The 18644-nt window shown below is 42.1% G+C and overlaps 1 protein-coding gene across 1 annotated transcript in view; it reads right to left on the reverse strand.

Moving 5' to 3' along the window:
- The window catches only part of CHCHD3 (coiled-coil-helix-coiled-coil-helix domain containing 3), a 1651044-nt gene that overhangs the window by 347577 nt on the left and 1284823 nt on the right, over positions 1-18644 (reverse strand). The window contains exon 6 of the mRNA XM_044088662.1: positions 17588-17658. Coding sequence (XP_043944597.1) covers positions 17588-17658 — 71 coding nt within the window. The remainder of the gene's footprint in view (positions 1-17587; positions 17659-18644) is intronic.

Consider the following 18644-nt stretch of genomic DNA (forward strand, 5'->3'; position numbering starts at 1 on the left):
GCAAAGAAATCTTTCCATTCTCCCACACATGCCATAATGGGGTGTATCATTCCAGTTGTAGCTGAGTTCACCTCAAATTCGGAATAATTTCCTCGGAATATTATTTTAGCAAGGCTAGCTTAGTTTGGCAGCATTTACCACCACTGATGTGAAAATGGAGGTTGTTCAAGCTACTGTTTTCAGCTCAAATGTAGCGTCTCCAATGCAATCCGCGCTTCTCTTTGCTAACCGCATAAGGTTGCAATCCCACTTCAATGGTCTTGCATGTATTTTTTTCCAAAGTGACATACACAAAGGCTGTTCACAAAACGCTGAGTGGTTGGATTTAAACTGCTATTTTTCTGCTCTAACATTATATGTTTTAAACAAGGATATAAATTGCGATTTTACCAAGTACTAAACGCCTATAAGAAAAGACGGCACTTTCCCGATGTTGCCCCAATAAGGGAAAAGTTCCGAAAATTCCAAGCATCATATAATACAGAAACATTCCAGAAATAGAGGCTTGACATTTTCTCAGAGATGTTTAAGAAATACGATACATGTAATTTTTCACATTAATGCCAATGACTCACTTATTTGCATATCTCCACATCAGGACAGTCTTATTTATTGAAACATCATTTTCTGTGCCATATGAATATTTGTGTTTCATGTATTCACACATAAGCATCACAGAAATAGCTCATGTTGAAATTAGAACTGTGAAACGTCTAAAATGTCAAGGTCAAAACACAGTGAAACGTTTAAAAAATACCACAGTTATAATACTACATTTAATGTTGCAAATGCAGCCTTAAAACTGGACATTTTCAGATCTTTCTTCAGACTTAAGCATTCTTACTTCTTCACAAATCTGGCAGCTGTCCTATATTTTCATGATTTTGTGATATTCCATACAATTTAAGTCATGTCTGCTGAAAACAACCATAACACAAGAATGAATTTATTTGTAGCTCTACAGTTTTCAATACTAAATACAATTCAACGCTATTGCTGTGCCTTCAAAGCACCTCATACATGCATGTACAAATGCAACATCTTCACTTACAAATACTGCCAGATAATCAGTTTTTCACTGCTATTTAAACACCATTTCCAATGGAACTAGACAGTTGTCCGTGAAACACACTGATTTCTGTATAAACAAAGGGTGCTCAGTATATTTTATCTGGCTCGACCAAATCTTATTATGAGCCAGTTGGAGAATTAATGACTTATTTGATATTAAGTAACTTGTGTCTTAATCTGTAAGCACGACTTAACACAATTCCCCTGGGAGAAAAATGATTTTGCCAATAGAAAGTGAATGCATGGGGCAAGCTGCAATGAAAAAAAGCTGACATACAGTAATGATTTTTCTTCTTCCAGTGTATCTTCCTATGGTATTTGAACAGCAGAAGTGTTCCTCTAAACAGACACAGCCTCCTAGGACCAGTTGTCAGAATTAGATGACAAGGCCATTCGATCAGTCTACGTCTGTCTTCTTTTTACTTTGGCATTCAGAGTACAACCTCATAGACCATTTCAAATAATAATCCCACAAACAAAAAGACAATTAAAGAACAACTATATTCTATTCTAATGAGAAGCTAAAAGTGTCTGGGAGCGGGTTAGCAACTGTATTTTTTTTTCAGTAACGTTAACCTCTGGCAGTGTTTAATAGGAAGGCAGGAAAGAAATTCATCTAGGAAGACAAAAAAAAAAAACAGTAAGACACCAGCCTAGTAGAGACGCCAAACAGGTCTGGCAAGAAGGTGGAGTAGAATGGAAAAGCAACAACCAAGGAAAGCTAAGAACATAAATATACAAATAAAAAATACTAAACAAAAAAGCTTTTTAAACAAGTTGTCATTGAAAGTCTCAGGGAACTGCATTACAATTTTTATAAAAGATAAGAAAAAGTGTAACAGCATAGAGAACTGAAGCAGTTAAATAAGTCTCACGGAGAAGGCACAAAAGTGAAGAAGTAAAAGGACCAAAAAAAAGAAAGACTACCATCCTACCTATAGGTATGTTACAAAGCACTGGGACAGAGAAATAAACCTTACTATGCTACAGAGCAAGGGACAAACCCATCTATGTAACAGAAGAAAAGGGGGATACATTTTCCAAAGTCAGAGAGCAAAAAGAATGAAACTTACTGAAATAATGCTAGCAAAAACATTTAGCATGTATGTTACATAGCAAATTCATTTGAGTAAATATGCACTACCCATAACCCAAACATGGCTTATCGCCATGAACCAATATGTTAAAAAGAAATGCCATAACCTACATGTTTTAACTTTTCAAAATAATGTTACTGTATGCTGGGAGTTAATTTTGTTTTGTTTCCTGGCTGGAGGTCTGTTTTCAGTACTACTGCAATAAATGTGTGCACTGCCATGCATGCTCAGACTGACCGCTGTAAAAGACATGGGGGTTTCCACAAGAACGTAATGCCATTTAGTATGCATGGGTAGAGATATGAGTAATATTAAATAATTTGTGCAAACAGAATCGCTCACTACATTGTATTACCAGGGCAGTTGGCATCTACAATTTCAGTACATTAAATTTAAATCAGTAGCACAAAAAGTGAATATAATAGCACGCAGAAAGCATTTAATTCTAACATAAGGTGCTAAAAACTGAACATCTGATGTTAGCTGAAGATGTCTGAAAATACTGCTGTAAAATGCTCCCTAACAGTTGACTACAGCTATTGTGATACAATGGAATCACCTTCTCAACGTGAATAACAAACAGGAATATTATACAGGTTTTTGAATCAGATGCACACTGCAGTATGCTTAACTTTTTATAGCTGACAGTACACTTTCACAAACAGATTTCTGAAGATTGTGTGCTCCTAAGCTGCAAATAATTATGCATTTTTTTAAAACAGTATCAAGTATAACATCTTTTTGCAATGCTGCTGGATAACTAAAGGTACTGTTAAGTTTTGTGAATAACAATGCCACATGATTTTTTACTGTTTTTTTTTTTATGAAGTGGAGCTCTTGTTAATGAGGAAAGTGTTCAGAATAAGATGGTGTTCCTATGTATTAGATTTTGCAAAAAATAGAATCGTCTGCTATAGCTTCAGGAGTCATCTGATTAATTTTTCCAGGTAGCAGAGAGAAAACTGTAGCTGTGAAGTTTCTGCAGCCAGTCTTCAAAATCTCCATATGCTGCAGCTATCAATCTCAATTTTATTTGGAGAATAACACGGATGCAGTCTTGCATTCACATTTTTTGATAGTGAAAATGTTATACTGTACAATTACACTTAAAAACCACAAGATTAAAAGGCAGCGTGGGGTAATAAAAAACAGGAATGTTGACTGAATACTTTGTACCAACGTTTGCAGAATGAAAAGACAAGTAAATACCATATCCAGAAAACAGAAGTACATTGGACAAGAAGTTGATACAAGTCTTTTCAGACAACTTAAAGGAAACACCTCTGAATAATCTTTTTTTTTTTTTATAAAAGGAACATTACATGCAATTCCTCTTCACAAGAGTGGTAGCAACAAGTAAATGGCAAGGTGCCACAAACTCGATTAGCAATCAAACGGAAAATTTTCTGGGGGTGGGGTTGGACAAAAAGTTATGTACTTATTGAAATGCTGCATTTGTAAGATCAGTGTCCATTCTTGGCAATATTCAGGAGTACATACCGTAGGTTTAGGACTGCTTAGCACTTAGAACTTAATCAGGCAGTATGATGCCTTTCATGACTCCCATAATGCTGCTCAGTGCTCAACTTTTCAGATCCTCCTGACACGCTTTTGTACCCTGAGGCCATTATATTGCTTAGGACAGTCATTTCTTATTTTTTTGACTGAAATAACAAAACCTCCAACTTGTACATATTGTAAATGTCTAATACTATGTAGTTAATGATCATACTTTCATGATGTACTTAGCAACCTATATATGCTCACTGTTTCAGATGCATGAGCATTCTTTGCTTCCATTGTTTTGTTTGATCATCCATTTTGTATTGTCAGAGTCCTAGCATACTACTGTCAGTACCATTATGGTCACTGACAAGGGTCAGCAGACCAACCCACCCACTTATCAAATGGTAAATAAATACTGCAGAGTAGCCTAATAAACAGAAAAATATGGACAGACTGTACTAGTCAGTTTTCAGTGGGAGAGCAAGAAACTGACTTAACAGCCTGGGCCTCAGCAAGAGAATGGATGGGTCAAGCAGAATCACAGAACACAGTCTTCTTAAACATCCAGCACTATGCCAAGTATAACATTTTCATATCTGTAAAGAAGGGAAACATCTTCAGTAACCATCAGGACTGTGTCCCCAGTTGCACAAGAAAAAAAGTACCTGATCACAGCAGCCCCAAAGGATGACCTACCCTAGAGGTGATGCCTACCTTACACTTGGTGAGTGTTCAGATCTGCCCCAGTTACTGCTATGTAAATGATACCTACTCAGCCATGTCTCAGGTACATTGCTGTAGCGGCTATTGCTCATGTCGAATGAGTCTTAGGAGGTTTTGATGTTTCATGGCTTGCTTTAACAATATTTTATGCAGTCCAGCTTCCATGGGGACAACGTAACTTTAGATACCTCAAGGCCTTTTACCTGTGGGGTGAAGGACACAGATGATCTATCATTCTTGACTCATTAGCCCACCTAGGGTAAAATCTTAGCAGTCTGTGGAACCTTATAAAATACAGGTAGTGGCTTCCCTGCAGCTCACTGACTGCAAAGTGGGCAAGGCTCCTTGTGATTAAGTTCGACTCAGCAGCTGAACTACCCAATTACTGTTTTCCATAAGGAATCACTGCTAATGCAGTTTCAAAGATTGTGCCAGCACTGATTGTGATATCTGTGGTCTTTTTCTTTTCTCCAAGTATGTATGACCGTAGAGTTGGTATATATATATATATATATATATATATATATATATATATATATATATATATATATATATTTGTGGTCTGTAGAGAGCTTGATCCACATGTGCAAGTGCAAAGGGCTTGCAAAAACAATTACATTAATATTTTTGTGAGGCTAAGTTCCCAACAAGTTGTACTCCGTGAGTTTAGATTTTGTAAAGTTGACAGTCACTACCAAGCTCACAAGCAGCAAATATTCCCCTTTGTTTTGATATTTTAGAAAGAATACAGACAGGTTAATGCATTGGTTTATGCTGAATTCGGTTAACACTCCTGATATGACGGATTTGCCCTTCACACTACTATGTCCTTATAAAATGCCATGTAAAAAGAAGTTATGTTCTTACAATAACATTCCATCTGTGTTATTGATCTTCATTCATTCATGAAGGATGGGTTTTGGTTCTGTCCTCGGAACCAACTCTGCCGACATCCAAGCTTGCTCCAGCCAAAAACTCTGAAGCTAAAATTACCCATACTGCCCCTCTTCTCCCTGTTTCCTCAGATCAAGTTTTCCCATAAGAAAGAAAGCAGAGGCTTCTTCTGAGCAAGAACCTTACCAAATGACCAGAATCAAGTCCGAACCTCCAAGAGTCTTTTGGAGGGGGTAGGAGGGTGGGATGTCATGAATGAATGAAGATCAACAACACAGATGGAACATTATGGTACGAACATAACTTCTTTATCTGAAGTTGTTAATCTTCATTCATGACGGATGGGGCAGAGTCCCTAGCTACTTTATGTCCTGGGAGGCCCTGTGGAAGGATATTCCTGAGCACTACTGAGCCAAAGGATGCCCTCCCCCTGGAGACCAAGTCCAATTTGTAATGAGTGATAAAGGTAAGAGGTGTAGCCCAGGTGGCTGCTGTGAAAATATCATTCATAGTAGCTCTGGAATGGAAAGCTATCAAAGTAGCCATTGATTTAGTCGAATGTGCTTTGATTTTAGTGGTTAAATGTATTTTGTTCTGTTAATAAATAAAGGAAATGCAGCCGTTTCACCGATGTGACTTTGGAAACAGATTTTCCCAACATGGGTCTTGAAAAGGACAGGAATAATTGATCAGATTTTCAGAATGATTTAGTCCTGTCTAAACAGAAACGTAATTGTCTATGTACATCCAATAAATGCAAGCAATATTCTTCTTTATTAGAAAATTTCGGGAAGAAAAAAGGTAGATCAAGGGACTGATTAATATGCAAATTCGAGACAACTTTTGGTAGAAAGGGAGGGTTAGTCCAAAGTGATACTCTCTGTGAAAAACTATGTAAGGACGTTTTGCAGACAAAGCCTGTAATTCCGAAATTCTTCTTGCGGAGGTAATGGCTACCAAGAATAAGGTCTTCCAAGACAGAAATGTTATACCGCAAGTCGCTGAGGGTTCAAAGGGGTGATGGGTCCAAGTTTGTAGGACTAGAGTCAAATTCCAAGGGTCAATGGGTTCTTTGAAGGGTGGTTTTAATATGCAGGACTCCCTTCAAAAAAGTTTTACAGAGACTGTGAGACATGAGGGAGGAATCTTGGAAACCATCACGGAAGTTGGAGATGGCTGTTAAATGGACCCGAATTGTAGAAGCTGATGCTCCTGAATGTAGTGCTGATAGGTACTCCAACACGGAATCAGTCAGAGCAGGGAAAGGGTCCAGTTCTTACCTTCATGACCAGAAAACAAATTTATTCCATTTAATAACATACATTTTTCTGGTGGACGGTTTATGCAAAGCCAGAAGAATTTTACCAACAGGGGAAGACAAATTGTTATGCCTGGCAATTACTGGAAGTGGAGGTACCAAGCTGTCAGCTTGAGGCTCGATAGGTTTGGATGGATCAACCCCTGGGGATGTGACAGCAACCTGGGAGTTGGATCAAGACTCCATGGTCGGTGAACCAGGTGAGGCCAAAGGTAAGGAAACCAGACTTGTCGGGGCCAATAGGGTACAACGAGGGTCACTTTGCTCTTTAACTGAAGTGCTTTCTTTTGAAATTGTGGAATCAAAGGGAAGGAAGGGAAGACATAAAGCAGTCCCGAGGGGCAATCGTGTACTAAAATATCCCTCGGGGACTCCCCCTGAGGGAGAATTAGGGCAAAGTAGCTGCAGCATTTGTGGTTGAAGGGGGGAGGCGAATAGGTCGGAGCAAGGCTGGCCTCAGTGGTGAAAAATCTCCATTGCTACTTCTGGGTTGAAAGACCACTCGAGAGGCAGGAGAATGCATCTGGTCAGCATGTCCACAATCACATTGGAATTTCTGGGAATGTGCATTGCTATCAGAAAGCGGTTGGAAGATATCACCCATTGCCAAACTCTCGTGGCTTCCCGACACAAGTGGTAGGAACTGGTTCCCACTTGTTTGCTGATGTACCAGATGACCGACATGTTGTCCGACTGGATAGCAATTGGCCCGGATGGAAAGACAGATTGAAAGGCTTGCAATACCAGAAGCACTGCTCTCGGTTCTAGGACATTGATATGCAAATTGGCCTCTATGGGAGGACCAAGTGCCTTGGTCTGTCTGTCCCTGAAAATGCAGCCCCCCCCACCCCATTAGGGACACATCCGTGGTCACTATGGCCTTGGGCTGAGGGGATGAGAAGAGACAATTACATAGTTCCATTTCTGGCTTCGTCCACCAATTCAAGTCTTGTCTGCAACGGTTTGTAATGTGGATTGGATAGGACATTGGATGTGTCAATAGGGACCAACTGTGATGCTAGAAGCAGTTGCAGCAATCTCATGTGGAGCCTTACTAGCGGGACTATAGTAATAGTTGCTGCCACAGACCCCAGTAGTTGCAGAACGGAACGAGCTGGAACATTGTCCTGAGAGAGTATCACTCGGAGTTGGAATCTCAGTCTTTGAAGCCTGCTGAGAGGGAGAGAGATCAGGCAAGACCTTGTGTCGAGTGTTGCTCCAATGAATTCTAGACACTGAGTGGGTTCTAATTTTGATTTGTCCCTGTTTATTGAGATCCCTAGGAGTCATGCAAGTTGCAAGGTGTACTGTAAGGCCTGGAGCAGTAGATGCTTGGTAGGGGTGGTAAGGAGCCAATCATCTAGATGTGGAAACACCTGGAATCCTTGTAGTCTCAAGTGAGCTGTTACTACTGCCATGCATTTGGTGAACACTCTGGAGGCTGTGGAGAGACCAAAGAGCAGTGCTCGAAATTGGTAATGATTGGCTCCCAGCCGGAAGCGGAGATATATTCTGGAGCATTTGGCCATTTTTATGTAGTAACACGCATCCTGAAGATCTAGCAAGCACATCCAGTGTTTGATGAACTTGTTTAGGATGCTGAGGCCTAAGATTGGCCTCCAGTCCCCTGTCTTTTTTGGCACTAAAAAGAATCTCGAGTAAAATCCGGATTCTATTTGGTCTGGTGGGACTGCCTGGATGACTCTTTTTTTTTGAGCAGCTTTAAAACTTCTTGAGCTGCTGCATTCCTCTGACTGGTTGGAACATCGGGGATTCTCCTTTGTGACCTTGGGTAGAGATTGAAGGGGATATGGTAACCTCTGGACATTATCTTCTGCACCCAGGAATCTGTTGTTATAGAATGCCAGGTGGAATGGTGTAGAGAGAATCTTCCCCCGACTGCTCCCAGAGGACAGCAATCGGGCTTCTCTTCAGGAACGTCGGTAGGGCTGCCCCAAGAAGGAATCTCTGGACACCTGGTTACATGGCCCCCCCTACCTCTGGGAGAGCATCTTCCTGATGAATTTCCCCCTCTGCCCCGGGGGGGGGGGGGGGACTCAACATGTGTGTCATGGAAAGGCCCTTGAGACTTCTTGAACCACATCTTTCCGCTCCTCTGATTCCTAGAGTAGGATCATTGGGGGGGGGGGGCAGAAAATCGTACGCTCATGGCAGAAAGGTTCTTGCCATCCTTCTCACACCTAGCTACCGTGTCCTTAACTTTTGCCCTGAAAAGAGAGAAAGCATTGACTAAGGAAGACTTGAAAGGGTCCGCAAAATCGTATAAGCACATCCAGGTGTGCTGTCTCGTAACAATGATTGTACCCGCTGCTCTGGCTGTCCCTTTGGGTTGTGTGTGCGATCAACCACATGGACGAGTTAGAAATGGACTCCAGGGTAGTGAGCTGGGAGGCAACTTTGTCACGTACCTCATCAGACACTGCTTCTACTAGTGATCCTGAGAGTTCCGTGATGAGGTCGCTCTAGAGGCAGGTAAAGTGTGCCAAATAGTTCAATGACCGCATGGCAAAGGTCATTGAAACGTAAACCCGCTTTCTTAGCCTGTCCATCATCTGAGTCTCCCTGTTTGGAGTATGGGCAGCAGGACTCTCCTCTGAGAGTCCCTTCATCATTGCTGCCGCCACCACCACAGCATCTACTGCCAAGCCTTTGGACCAATAGGGTTGATCCTCTGGGGGTGATAAAATTTTGTCCGGTCTCCAGGGGATTGGCTCAACGGTGTCAGGGGCCTTCCAGGCGCGTTACACAATGAGCTTAACCAGCCCATCTGCAGCGGGATCAACCAGGAAGTAGAGGGTCTAAGCACAGAATGCCAGCAATAATACAGATTCCTCAGAGGAAGGGTTGGTGGGCTCCCAAACACCCCTCTGTTTCAAGATCTCCAATATGTCTCCAACAAAGATGTCTTCAGGGGGTGACCGTGGGGACCCTTCCCCCTCATCGTAATCTGTATCTTCTGTGAGGGACTCCTCAGGGGAGTTGATGTGCTTCCTCTGCACAGTCTCTTATGGGGGGGAGGGCTCCTCGGGGGGGGGGGGAGTCTGAAGAGAACTCTGTAGAGAAGGTGCCCTGTGGTAGGGTATCTTGCTGCTCCCATGCTCGATGTCCCAGTGTAGTGGACTGTGTCAGCTGCAGATCAGATATATAGATATGACCTTCTGCCGCCGAAGGGGCCAGCTGTGAGCCCGTTGAGGCTAGTGCCCTCTCCATAATCTGAAAGGCAGGGATAGAAGCCCCGAACCAAGAAGGACAACCTTGGAACCAGATCACACCCTGCTCCGATGAGCCTGCCTCGAGGAGAGGAGCAAGAGGACTCGGCGTTGTCAGCAGTCGGCGCCGAAGAAAACCCTGGCACCATACTAGGGGTCACAGTGCCGACAGACCAGCCATGGTCTCGAGGGAGCATTGGCTCTGATCGAGTCAAGGTCCACAGGGTCGGATCCGGAACCATGGTAAGGTCTACCAGTGGAACCGAGGAAGCTGGCACCAGGATGGGCATTGGTACGAGGGCGCCAATACCTGCAGAGAGGTTGAAGGAGGAATATAGGTAGGAGTCTGTGGAGAAAAACCCTTGGCTCCGGGTGGGAGGTCCAAGATGTGGTTGGAATGCCTCCGGCTGCTAAGAGCTGATCCACAAGTCTCATTACGTTGAGATTTGAAAGGCTCCTGGACCTGGCTGACATCCCCAATGGAAATTCAGGTTGTTCTAGGAATGGCCTGAGTTGCTGTCCAACAAAGGGATTGACCGACGGAGAATTGGGTCCTGGCTAGTGTGTCTCGACCTTCAGCACCGCGATCATGGGACCAGAAGTTGAGGGGAGGGAAGTGACCAATTTGATGGGAGAGACTATTGTTGATGCAGAGAGGGTCCGTGGCATGGAAGGAGGTTTCGGTACCATGGTAGTTGTAGATATGGTCGGTTCTGTACTCAAAGATGGCACAGAGAATGGAGTTTTGGACTCCAGTGCCGTAGTAATAGTTAGTCATTTTCACAGATGTGCTTCAGTTCCATATGAACCCGGACCTTAGTTGCTTTAGATTCATAAGACTGAGCAGAGGAAAGCAGAGAATGGCTCCTCTTCTTAGACTCTTTAGGAGGGTTTGAGACCTCCACTTCATTTATGCCTCCGAGAAAGGAGTTTTTAGAAGACCTTTTAGTATTAATGAATTCTTCCATTCTGCCAAAGTGTGGGTACTAAATCCCTTGCATATCTCACAAGGAGGTCGAGCCTTCAAGTGCATAACTCCAAGCCAATACACACATGACAGACTGAATCTGGCATTTTCCTGCCACATTTATCACACTGCTTAAAGCCTGTAGTGCCCTTTTTATCGGATATCATAAAAAGCAGCTTAACAAATTACAGAAATTCAACAAATTTAACAACAACTAGCAGTCAGTCCAAAGAGTAAATAGCACTCAACAGTAGCAAACATGGGAGAAGATACACACACACACATATATGTGTGTGTGTGTGTATATATATATATATATATATATATATATATATATATATATATATATATATATTTTTTTTTTTTAAATACCAGCAATGGTAAAAAGACATACTCAAAGGGTAAGAAGGAAGGGGGAGAGGAAAATACTAGCGATGGCAGAGAGAATACCAAAAGGTATAAGAGAGGGGCCTGTACCAACTATGGTACCCAGAAATACCAATGGTAAAAAGAGGGGAAGAAAATTCACTCTCACAAAAAAAGAAGCAAAAGTACCTAAAGGTGATAAAGCACTAAGTTGAAAAGGTTAAGAATTTAGCGTTAAAGTTCAATTTTTCCAAACAAATTGAAAACACAGCTGAAGAGCTGGCCTGACGCGTCCTGAAGTCTATGTGGCAAACGAGATCTGAGGAGACAGGAAGAGGGGTATTGTGGGTAATATTAGCTCGAGAGTTTTTGGCTGGCACAAGCTTGGATATCGGCCGAGTCGGTTCCAAGGACGGAACTGAAACCCATCCTTCATTAATGAATGAAGATTAACAACATCAGATGGAAGGTTTGCTGCAATTCTGAAACTCTTCTCTGACAGGAGATATAGTCTCTAAAACTAGTACTTTCCACTACAGTAATCGAAGGCTGATTGCAGTACCTAGCTCAAAGGGAGTTTTACAGATACCTAAAGGATGGAATATAGTCCGAAGGTTTCTAGGGTTCCTTACTGTAGAGTCTTAAGTAGAATGCCTTGTAGGACTCCGACATGGCTAAGAAAGACATGGAAATTTAAAACACCACTAAGTCAACCTTAACTGAAGAATAACTGAGCCCTTCCTTGAAAAAAACTCCCAAGTATTTTAAAACTTTGTGTATAGTTGCTTGCAGAGATTCTATGTCCTTCTCGGCTCCCAGTGAATAAATCTCTCTTACACCTTCCCTTCTGAGTTTTTCTTGTTGGTATTTCCTGTGAGGAAAGCAAGCTCTCCTTAACTTCATAGGCGAACATACGACTGTCAGCCATGTTTAAAACTTGCCATACTGACAAGCTTAAGAGTACTGATGTCTGGATGGTGCATAACCTGAGAAGGGAGACATCAGGCTCTTGAATGGAATAATCATGAAGGAGCCTTCTACAGTGTATGGAGATAGTAGTGAGAAAGCACACCGTTGTAGGCCAGTAATGAGTCACCAGCATCAAGGCCTTGCTGCCATGTTTCTGAAAATGTATCCTTTTGTCTTGCAGTCACTCACTGGTATGAGGGAGAATTAATATTGCGTATTGCATCTTATCGAGACTTGAACAGAAAACTTGCAGTTCTCACTGCTTGAAGATTCCCCTCACCATTTTGATACCTGAAAAAAAAACACTCATGTTGGAGGAGGTTCCTGCTCAAATTAACTCCAAGAGCATTTGAATCCCCTGGAATGTAAATGCCACAAGGAAGAGATTATGGAATGGGGGTTCAGACACACAACTTGATAGCCTCTCTACACAGGTCAAAGAAGCAAGTTCCTGCTTCTTAACTGCTGCACCAGACCACGAATATGCTGTCTGGATAAATGTGGATTGCCTAAAGGGGTAGGACACTCTGGAAGACTTGCAAGAAAAGGACAGCTTGGAGGAGCTACAAGATGTTGACGTGGAGGTGTGACTACTGTTATGGCCACAAATCCTGAGCCATTCTGCCCTGGCAATGCAGCCCCCTCAACCCTAGGGCAGACATATAAGTGATGAGCACGGTAATGGGACAAAGAGTAAGGAATGCACTGCTGATGTTAATGATGAGGTTGTGGAGCCAGTACTGTACGTGTGCAATGCACCAGCATGCAAATAGTGATTCTTTGCAACACTGACTGCTCTGACTGTTGCCAGTGCATCACAAGCACCCAATGCAATAACATCACTTTGGCCTGAAGCATCATATATATACAGCAGTTATCATGTACCCAGAATGTTTGTGAACTAATTCTACTGTGCTATCCTGGGTCAAAAGGAGATGCTGCAATACCATGATCTTATCCTCTGAAAGGAAGGTCTTTCAAATCTAGGTATGCAGGGTATATGTTGTGCCTCAGCAACAATAACTGTGACTCTCCAAGGCACTGAATGGTCTGAAGAGAATCTGTGCACTGCTGGTTGACTGCAAGGAAGGACTCCGTAAGGAGCCAGCGGTCTAGATAAGGGAAGGTTTTATTCCCAGGAAGCCTACGGATGGCAGCTACCACTGCCATGTGCTTGATGAACCGACAGGGATCTGAACTGGCAGTGATTAGCTCCTACCTAGAAGGATAAGTACCTTCTAGGTTTTTCAACTATTTATATGTAGGGGGATACACATTCTGAAAGTCCAAAGAACACATCTAGTCTCCTCTTGATATACACATAGGAGATCATTGCCACAGAGACCATTCTGAGTTTCTCTCTATGAAGAGGTTTAGGCCGCTAATTTTCAGAAGAGGCTTGAAGTATTTTTTTTAATATATTTTGATTACCCCCCCCCCCCCCAAAAAAAAAAAAAAAAACCTAGTCTGGTTGGACCTCTTGTGTGTCTCTTTTCTGTAGAAGGGTGGCTGCCTCCTGCCCTGTTCATTTCTTCTGACAGGGTAGACTCTTGGGCTGTGGAAGGACTGAGATGAAGGGGATCCTGCAGCATCTTAGTATTATTCCCTTCATTCACTTGTTTCAAATGATCTTTGATCTCTCTTCAAAGTGGAGGAGCAGTCTTCCCCTGTCTATCGCCAGAAAAGTGCAGCCAAGGAAGCCTTTCAGTAGCACTGCTGGTTGTCCACAAACTGAACTTCTCTCTGTCTAGTTATTGTTTTTACTGCTGTTGTGGAAGTAGCCTTGATTCTGGCTCCTTCTGCTGCCCGCTGGTGATTTTTCAGTGTCATGTGCTGGAACCACACCTGCTGCTGCATCCTCTGCATCTTTGCTAAGCAGCTTTGTTGAGGCTGGAACTTGATACCTATGCCTGTCTGGGTTTTGCCCAGTTTTTCCATATCTTTTAGATATCTGCTGACCTCCTTACTGAACAGATGTAGTTCTGTAACTGGAGAATCAAGGAATGCTGCCTTCAGTATCTTCTGAAAATGCAGTAAGCCTGAGTCACATGAGCCAAAGTTGCGCAACATTTGTAGTCATGGTTCTGAATGAAACCTTAGTCATGCTGTAAATAACATGGACCACGTGGTTCATAAGAGTGGACTGAATAGCTACCTAGTTTTAGATTTTTTTTTTTAGGGCCCATCTGACAATTCCTCTGACACCTGCAGCATTTCATAGATGATTTCTGGAGATATGCCATGTGGGTTTAGTTGTTTAACATTCTCAAATATAAGATGGTGAACATGAACACTCACTTCACAAACTGTTCCCATCATCCTAGACTCCCTGTTTGGTGGACAGAGACAACAAGGCTCTGGGTAGCAACAGCCATCCTCAAGGCTGTGAAACAATAGATCTTTTCTGGCAGTATTAAAAAAAGAGCAGATCTTTCAATGCCCAGGCAAAAGCTCCTGTCAGCATTCCTAGGCATGTGGTCAGGAGCAGTCGGAAAAACCTCAGACTGCGGCCCAAGCAATCAGCATTACATTAGCAGCTTTGGGACTTGATGGCCCCAGCACTGGTGGAACAGGACTCGTGCAGTCACAATCCTCGAAGGATGGCACTATACTGGAAATCACTGGGGGGTGGGCCTGTATCTCACCAAGCCATTGCTTGGGGTTATCCCTCATTAGCATGTGCAAAAAGTGTGCACTTAGAGAAGCAGTTTATGGACAGTCCTCATAGTGATGCTGATACTCTGTTACCCCATGGTGGGGTTAGAAAGTTACACAAGAAATAATCCTACTGCCAGGATGCTAGCAAAAGCACAAAGCTCTGAAATATTTGCCTGAAAGATGGCACCTCCAGACAGATATAATCCTTGCAGATGTAGAGACTCTCCACTGCTAGAGAATGAACGGGCTCATGTGTAATATGGGAAGGCATGACATCAGCCAGCTGAGAGTGAAAAGGCACCTACAGATTGATAAATTAAACAAACAAGTAAAAAACCTTCCTAGGCCTGAATACGTTATCCTATAAAGCCTTGGTGGGATGTCTGAGGACGTCCACCAAATGTGGAACCACCCAGGAAAGTCTGGGGAAAATCTAGTTTCTGCAGTGATAGTACTAGGTCTGTGGTTAATGTCCTTCCTCATGTATTAAATGAAGAAAGTCACAGATTTTTGGGATGACTCAGAATGACCCATGAGAACACAGTCCCTTTTGTTACTGCTTAGACTGGTGATAGGCGAGTATTTCACTTCATATCTTACAAGATTACTTCAGGTAGGATTGTAACTTGGACAGTGAAAGAGGGACATTTAACAGCTTCTGTCTTGAGAAAGCTGCCAAGGTCCTTCCACTTATATTTGTGGCACAGTGTGTCTCAACTCTGCATGGTCCACACACACAGAATTTTAGGCCTTTCTGAGTTGGCAGGGTTTGCTGAATCATCCGACTCAAATACATCTGCACCTCCTGCAATGAAATCAGATCTCCCAGACTGGAGTTCGATATAGCCTGGTGTGAAGCATACTGAGTTTTCAATTCTGATGGAAAGTTACCCGGAAAATCAATGGTTGAGGTAGACACTAAAGAAAAGGGAATGGTAATAAACACCACAGAAGGCAATTTAAGAGGATTCAAATAGTTATTTTTTCTTCTCCCCTCTCTTTTCAAATTAAATGAGAAGAACGGGTGAACATAATTTGCTTCTATTTTCTGCAGAATGCAGTAGACTGGGGATGACCGCCAAAAAAGCTGTTCTCCAGGTCTTGGATGCATTCCCAGTGTACAATCCAAGACTGAAAATGTTTGTGAATGGCACAAAGAGGCTGTGTTTCATATGAATGAGGAAAGAAACAACACATGGAACTAGTGTTCTCAGATTTGGAGAAGGTTCTGGGACTTGTTCAGAAATAATAACGGAGGTGCAGACTGGATGGTGTGGGTGAGAAAAAGAGAGGGGCTAAGAAAAATGTTTGAGCTGAACTTGTCAGCTAGTATATATTTAAGATTTTTTGGGGGTCAGATGAAGCGATGCCATAGGATACAAGTTCTGTGCAGTGTTAAGTATGTCAGGCTGGGTTCATCGCTGGGAAAGGGTCCTCAGACAAGTTCACGTACCTGGTTAATATATAAAATAAAAAGGGTCATTAGTGAAGTATCACGGGCTCCAGCACCTGTTCAGATCCTTAATAGTGTTATAATATTTGTTTTCTCTCACTGCCAGCAGATGATCAGTCTCTTCTCAGCCAAATGAGACATTAACTCCCCCTTTTCATGAGGAGGTGACAGCGGGCAGACAGCAGTTGACAATAAGGTAGCCATCATAGCATTTTCTACTACAGGCCCCCTACCCTCTGTGCATGCCCAAGTATCCAGGGGTTGGAATACAATGGGCTATCAAACTGTACTGTCGCCTCTTTACAGATGAGGAGTGCTGTATGTTGGGGGAGGGGAAAACTCTAAATATTACAGCCATTGTGATTCCAAGCATTTTGTAACTCAGAACAGGCTGCATTCAACCAAATGACAATTTGCCTGCCAAACCAGATAACTGAATTGCTCTTTATCTTGAAGGATAAAATGTGTACTTTTGCAGATAACAGTAAGGTTTGCAAAACAGGCTTTACATGCAGAGTGCTATGACAGATAAGAAGTGACTCTGCAAAGCTGAATAACTGTCAAACACTTCAGCTTAGACTAAATGTACAGAAGCGCAAAGTAACTTACTTAGGAAATGAAAATCCAGGAAAAGTAAGCAAACAGAGAGAGCAGAAAGGAGAAATGTGAACACATGCAAGTGGAGAAGTGTATCAGCAGCCAAAAATGAAGTTATTTTCCCTCAGCTGAAAGCTTGATGAGAACCCAACCTGTAGTACTAAACTGAATTATAGAACTCCATTTTCTGCGAGGATAATACAGGACAGACTCATTTCAGAGGATGGCAATCGATATGGCACACAATCTATATGACAAGACAACATGGATAGAAATTACAGGAGATAAGCAGCAGAGTTTTCCTTAAACAAGCTAGGTACAACATGCTTTACAGTTATAAATAATTTCACAAACATTAATAGGAACATAGCGTGTAAGAGTTAAAGGATTTTAAGGAACTTCATTAGATGTGCATTTAAATGCTGACCCTACGACATATCACTTCTCTTTATTTTAAGCCAAGCACTGCACACCCTTAATGCACATGTCTAGGAGCAGTTCACTAATCACCCTATTTTACTTCAGCAAATATGTTTCCAAAGGCCAACAACAACCGATTAACTGATCCAAAAAAGAGAAACATTCTTCCTTACCAAGAAAAATAACTAGTATATCCCAGTGTGTTTTTTGGGTATACTAAATCTGCTCTGACCAGATGAAATAAATTAAAAGGACTGGTTTCACTTCATTAAAATTATGGTAAAAACAAAATACATATACAACAAAAAAGCGGCATACCTGAACTTGGCCTCCACTTCAGTTACTGCCTTCTGGTACTGCTCAGTGTTCAGTTTGTAAAGCTCGGCACTCTGGAAGCAAAATATAATCACTATCAGTACAGGAGTCCATGCCTCAGTTTTTTTCATTTTCTGTCAGATTTGCCTTTCAAGACAACCATATTTATTTGAGTAACTTGCAAAACACTGCAGTAGAACACCTGTTCTCTGTCCTTGTCCTACACTTTACATTCACGTCTTAAAAATGTTTCAGACTTCTCTTACAAAGATACACAATCACACACTCACGAAGACGTGGCAAGTATCACAGAGCTTTAAAACTATATTGCATAAACTGCAACATTCTGCCTAAAAAAAAAAAACACACACACTTTCAAATGCCTACAAAGGAAAGCCTTAGCAATGCACAATACCATCTGTGATATTTTACTATCAAAAAATTAGAAAGTGGCAATGTGCACGTGCACACCACCAGTGCTAGGTGTCAGGTTCATAAATGAAAAATATTCCCAGTGACAGCTCAAAGGACCCTCACGGCTGCCTGGATAACAACCCCTTAGGAGCTTGATAGTCAGGAGGCACAGAAGCAAAGAAGATGCAATAAAACTAAATAAATATAACTCTACCTACCTTCATGCAAAGTGTAATTCCCGACACTGTGGCAAACTGCTGTCTGTCTGCAGGTGCCAACCTGTATATGCCTAACCTACAAGTCATTCTCTGATCCAGCCCTGATGGATCCAATATACATTTGGAAAGTAAACAGCACCAGAACCACCTAATCTAAGGATCTAAACCTCATCTGTGACAAACCAACTGTGCTGGATGGACAGGTATATCTTAATGATTATACCGTCTTTGTAACAGACCACCCCTCAATTCATGTGAAACACAACTCTTCCCCAAAGCTATGCAAATGCAATTTGGATCAATTGGTGGTAAATCACAAATTTACCCCTGGTTTGTCACGTGTGTCCCTTATGGACAGGGTCAGCTTGTAGATGCTCTAGGCAAAGGTATACACCAAATCCGTTCTACTCCATGGGTATTAATAATTG

This window comes from Protopterus annectens, chromosome 11.part0, assembly GCF_019279795.1.
Source record: "Protopterus annectens isolate FY-2018-M chromosome 11.part0, PAN1.0, whole genome shotgun sequence".
In the NCBI taxonomy this organism is placed as follows: domain Eukaryota; kingdom Metazoa; phylum Chordata; order Ceratodontiformes; family Protopteridae; genus Protopterus; species Protopterus annectens.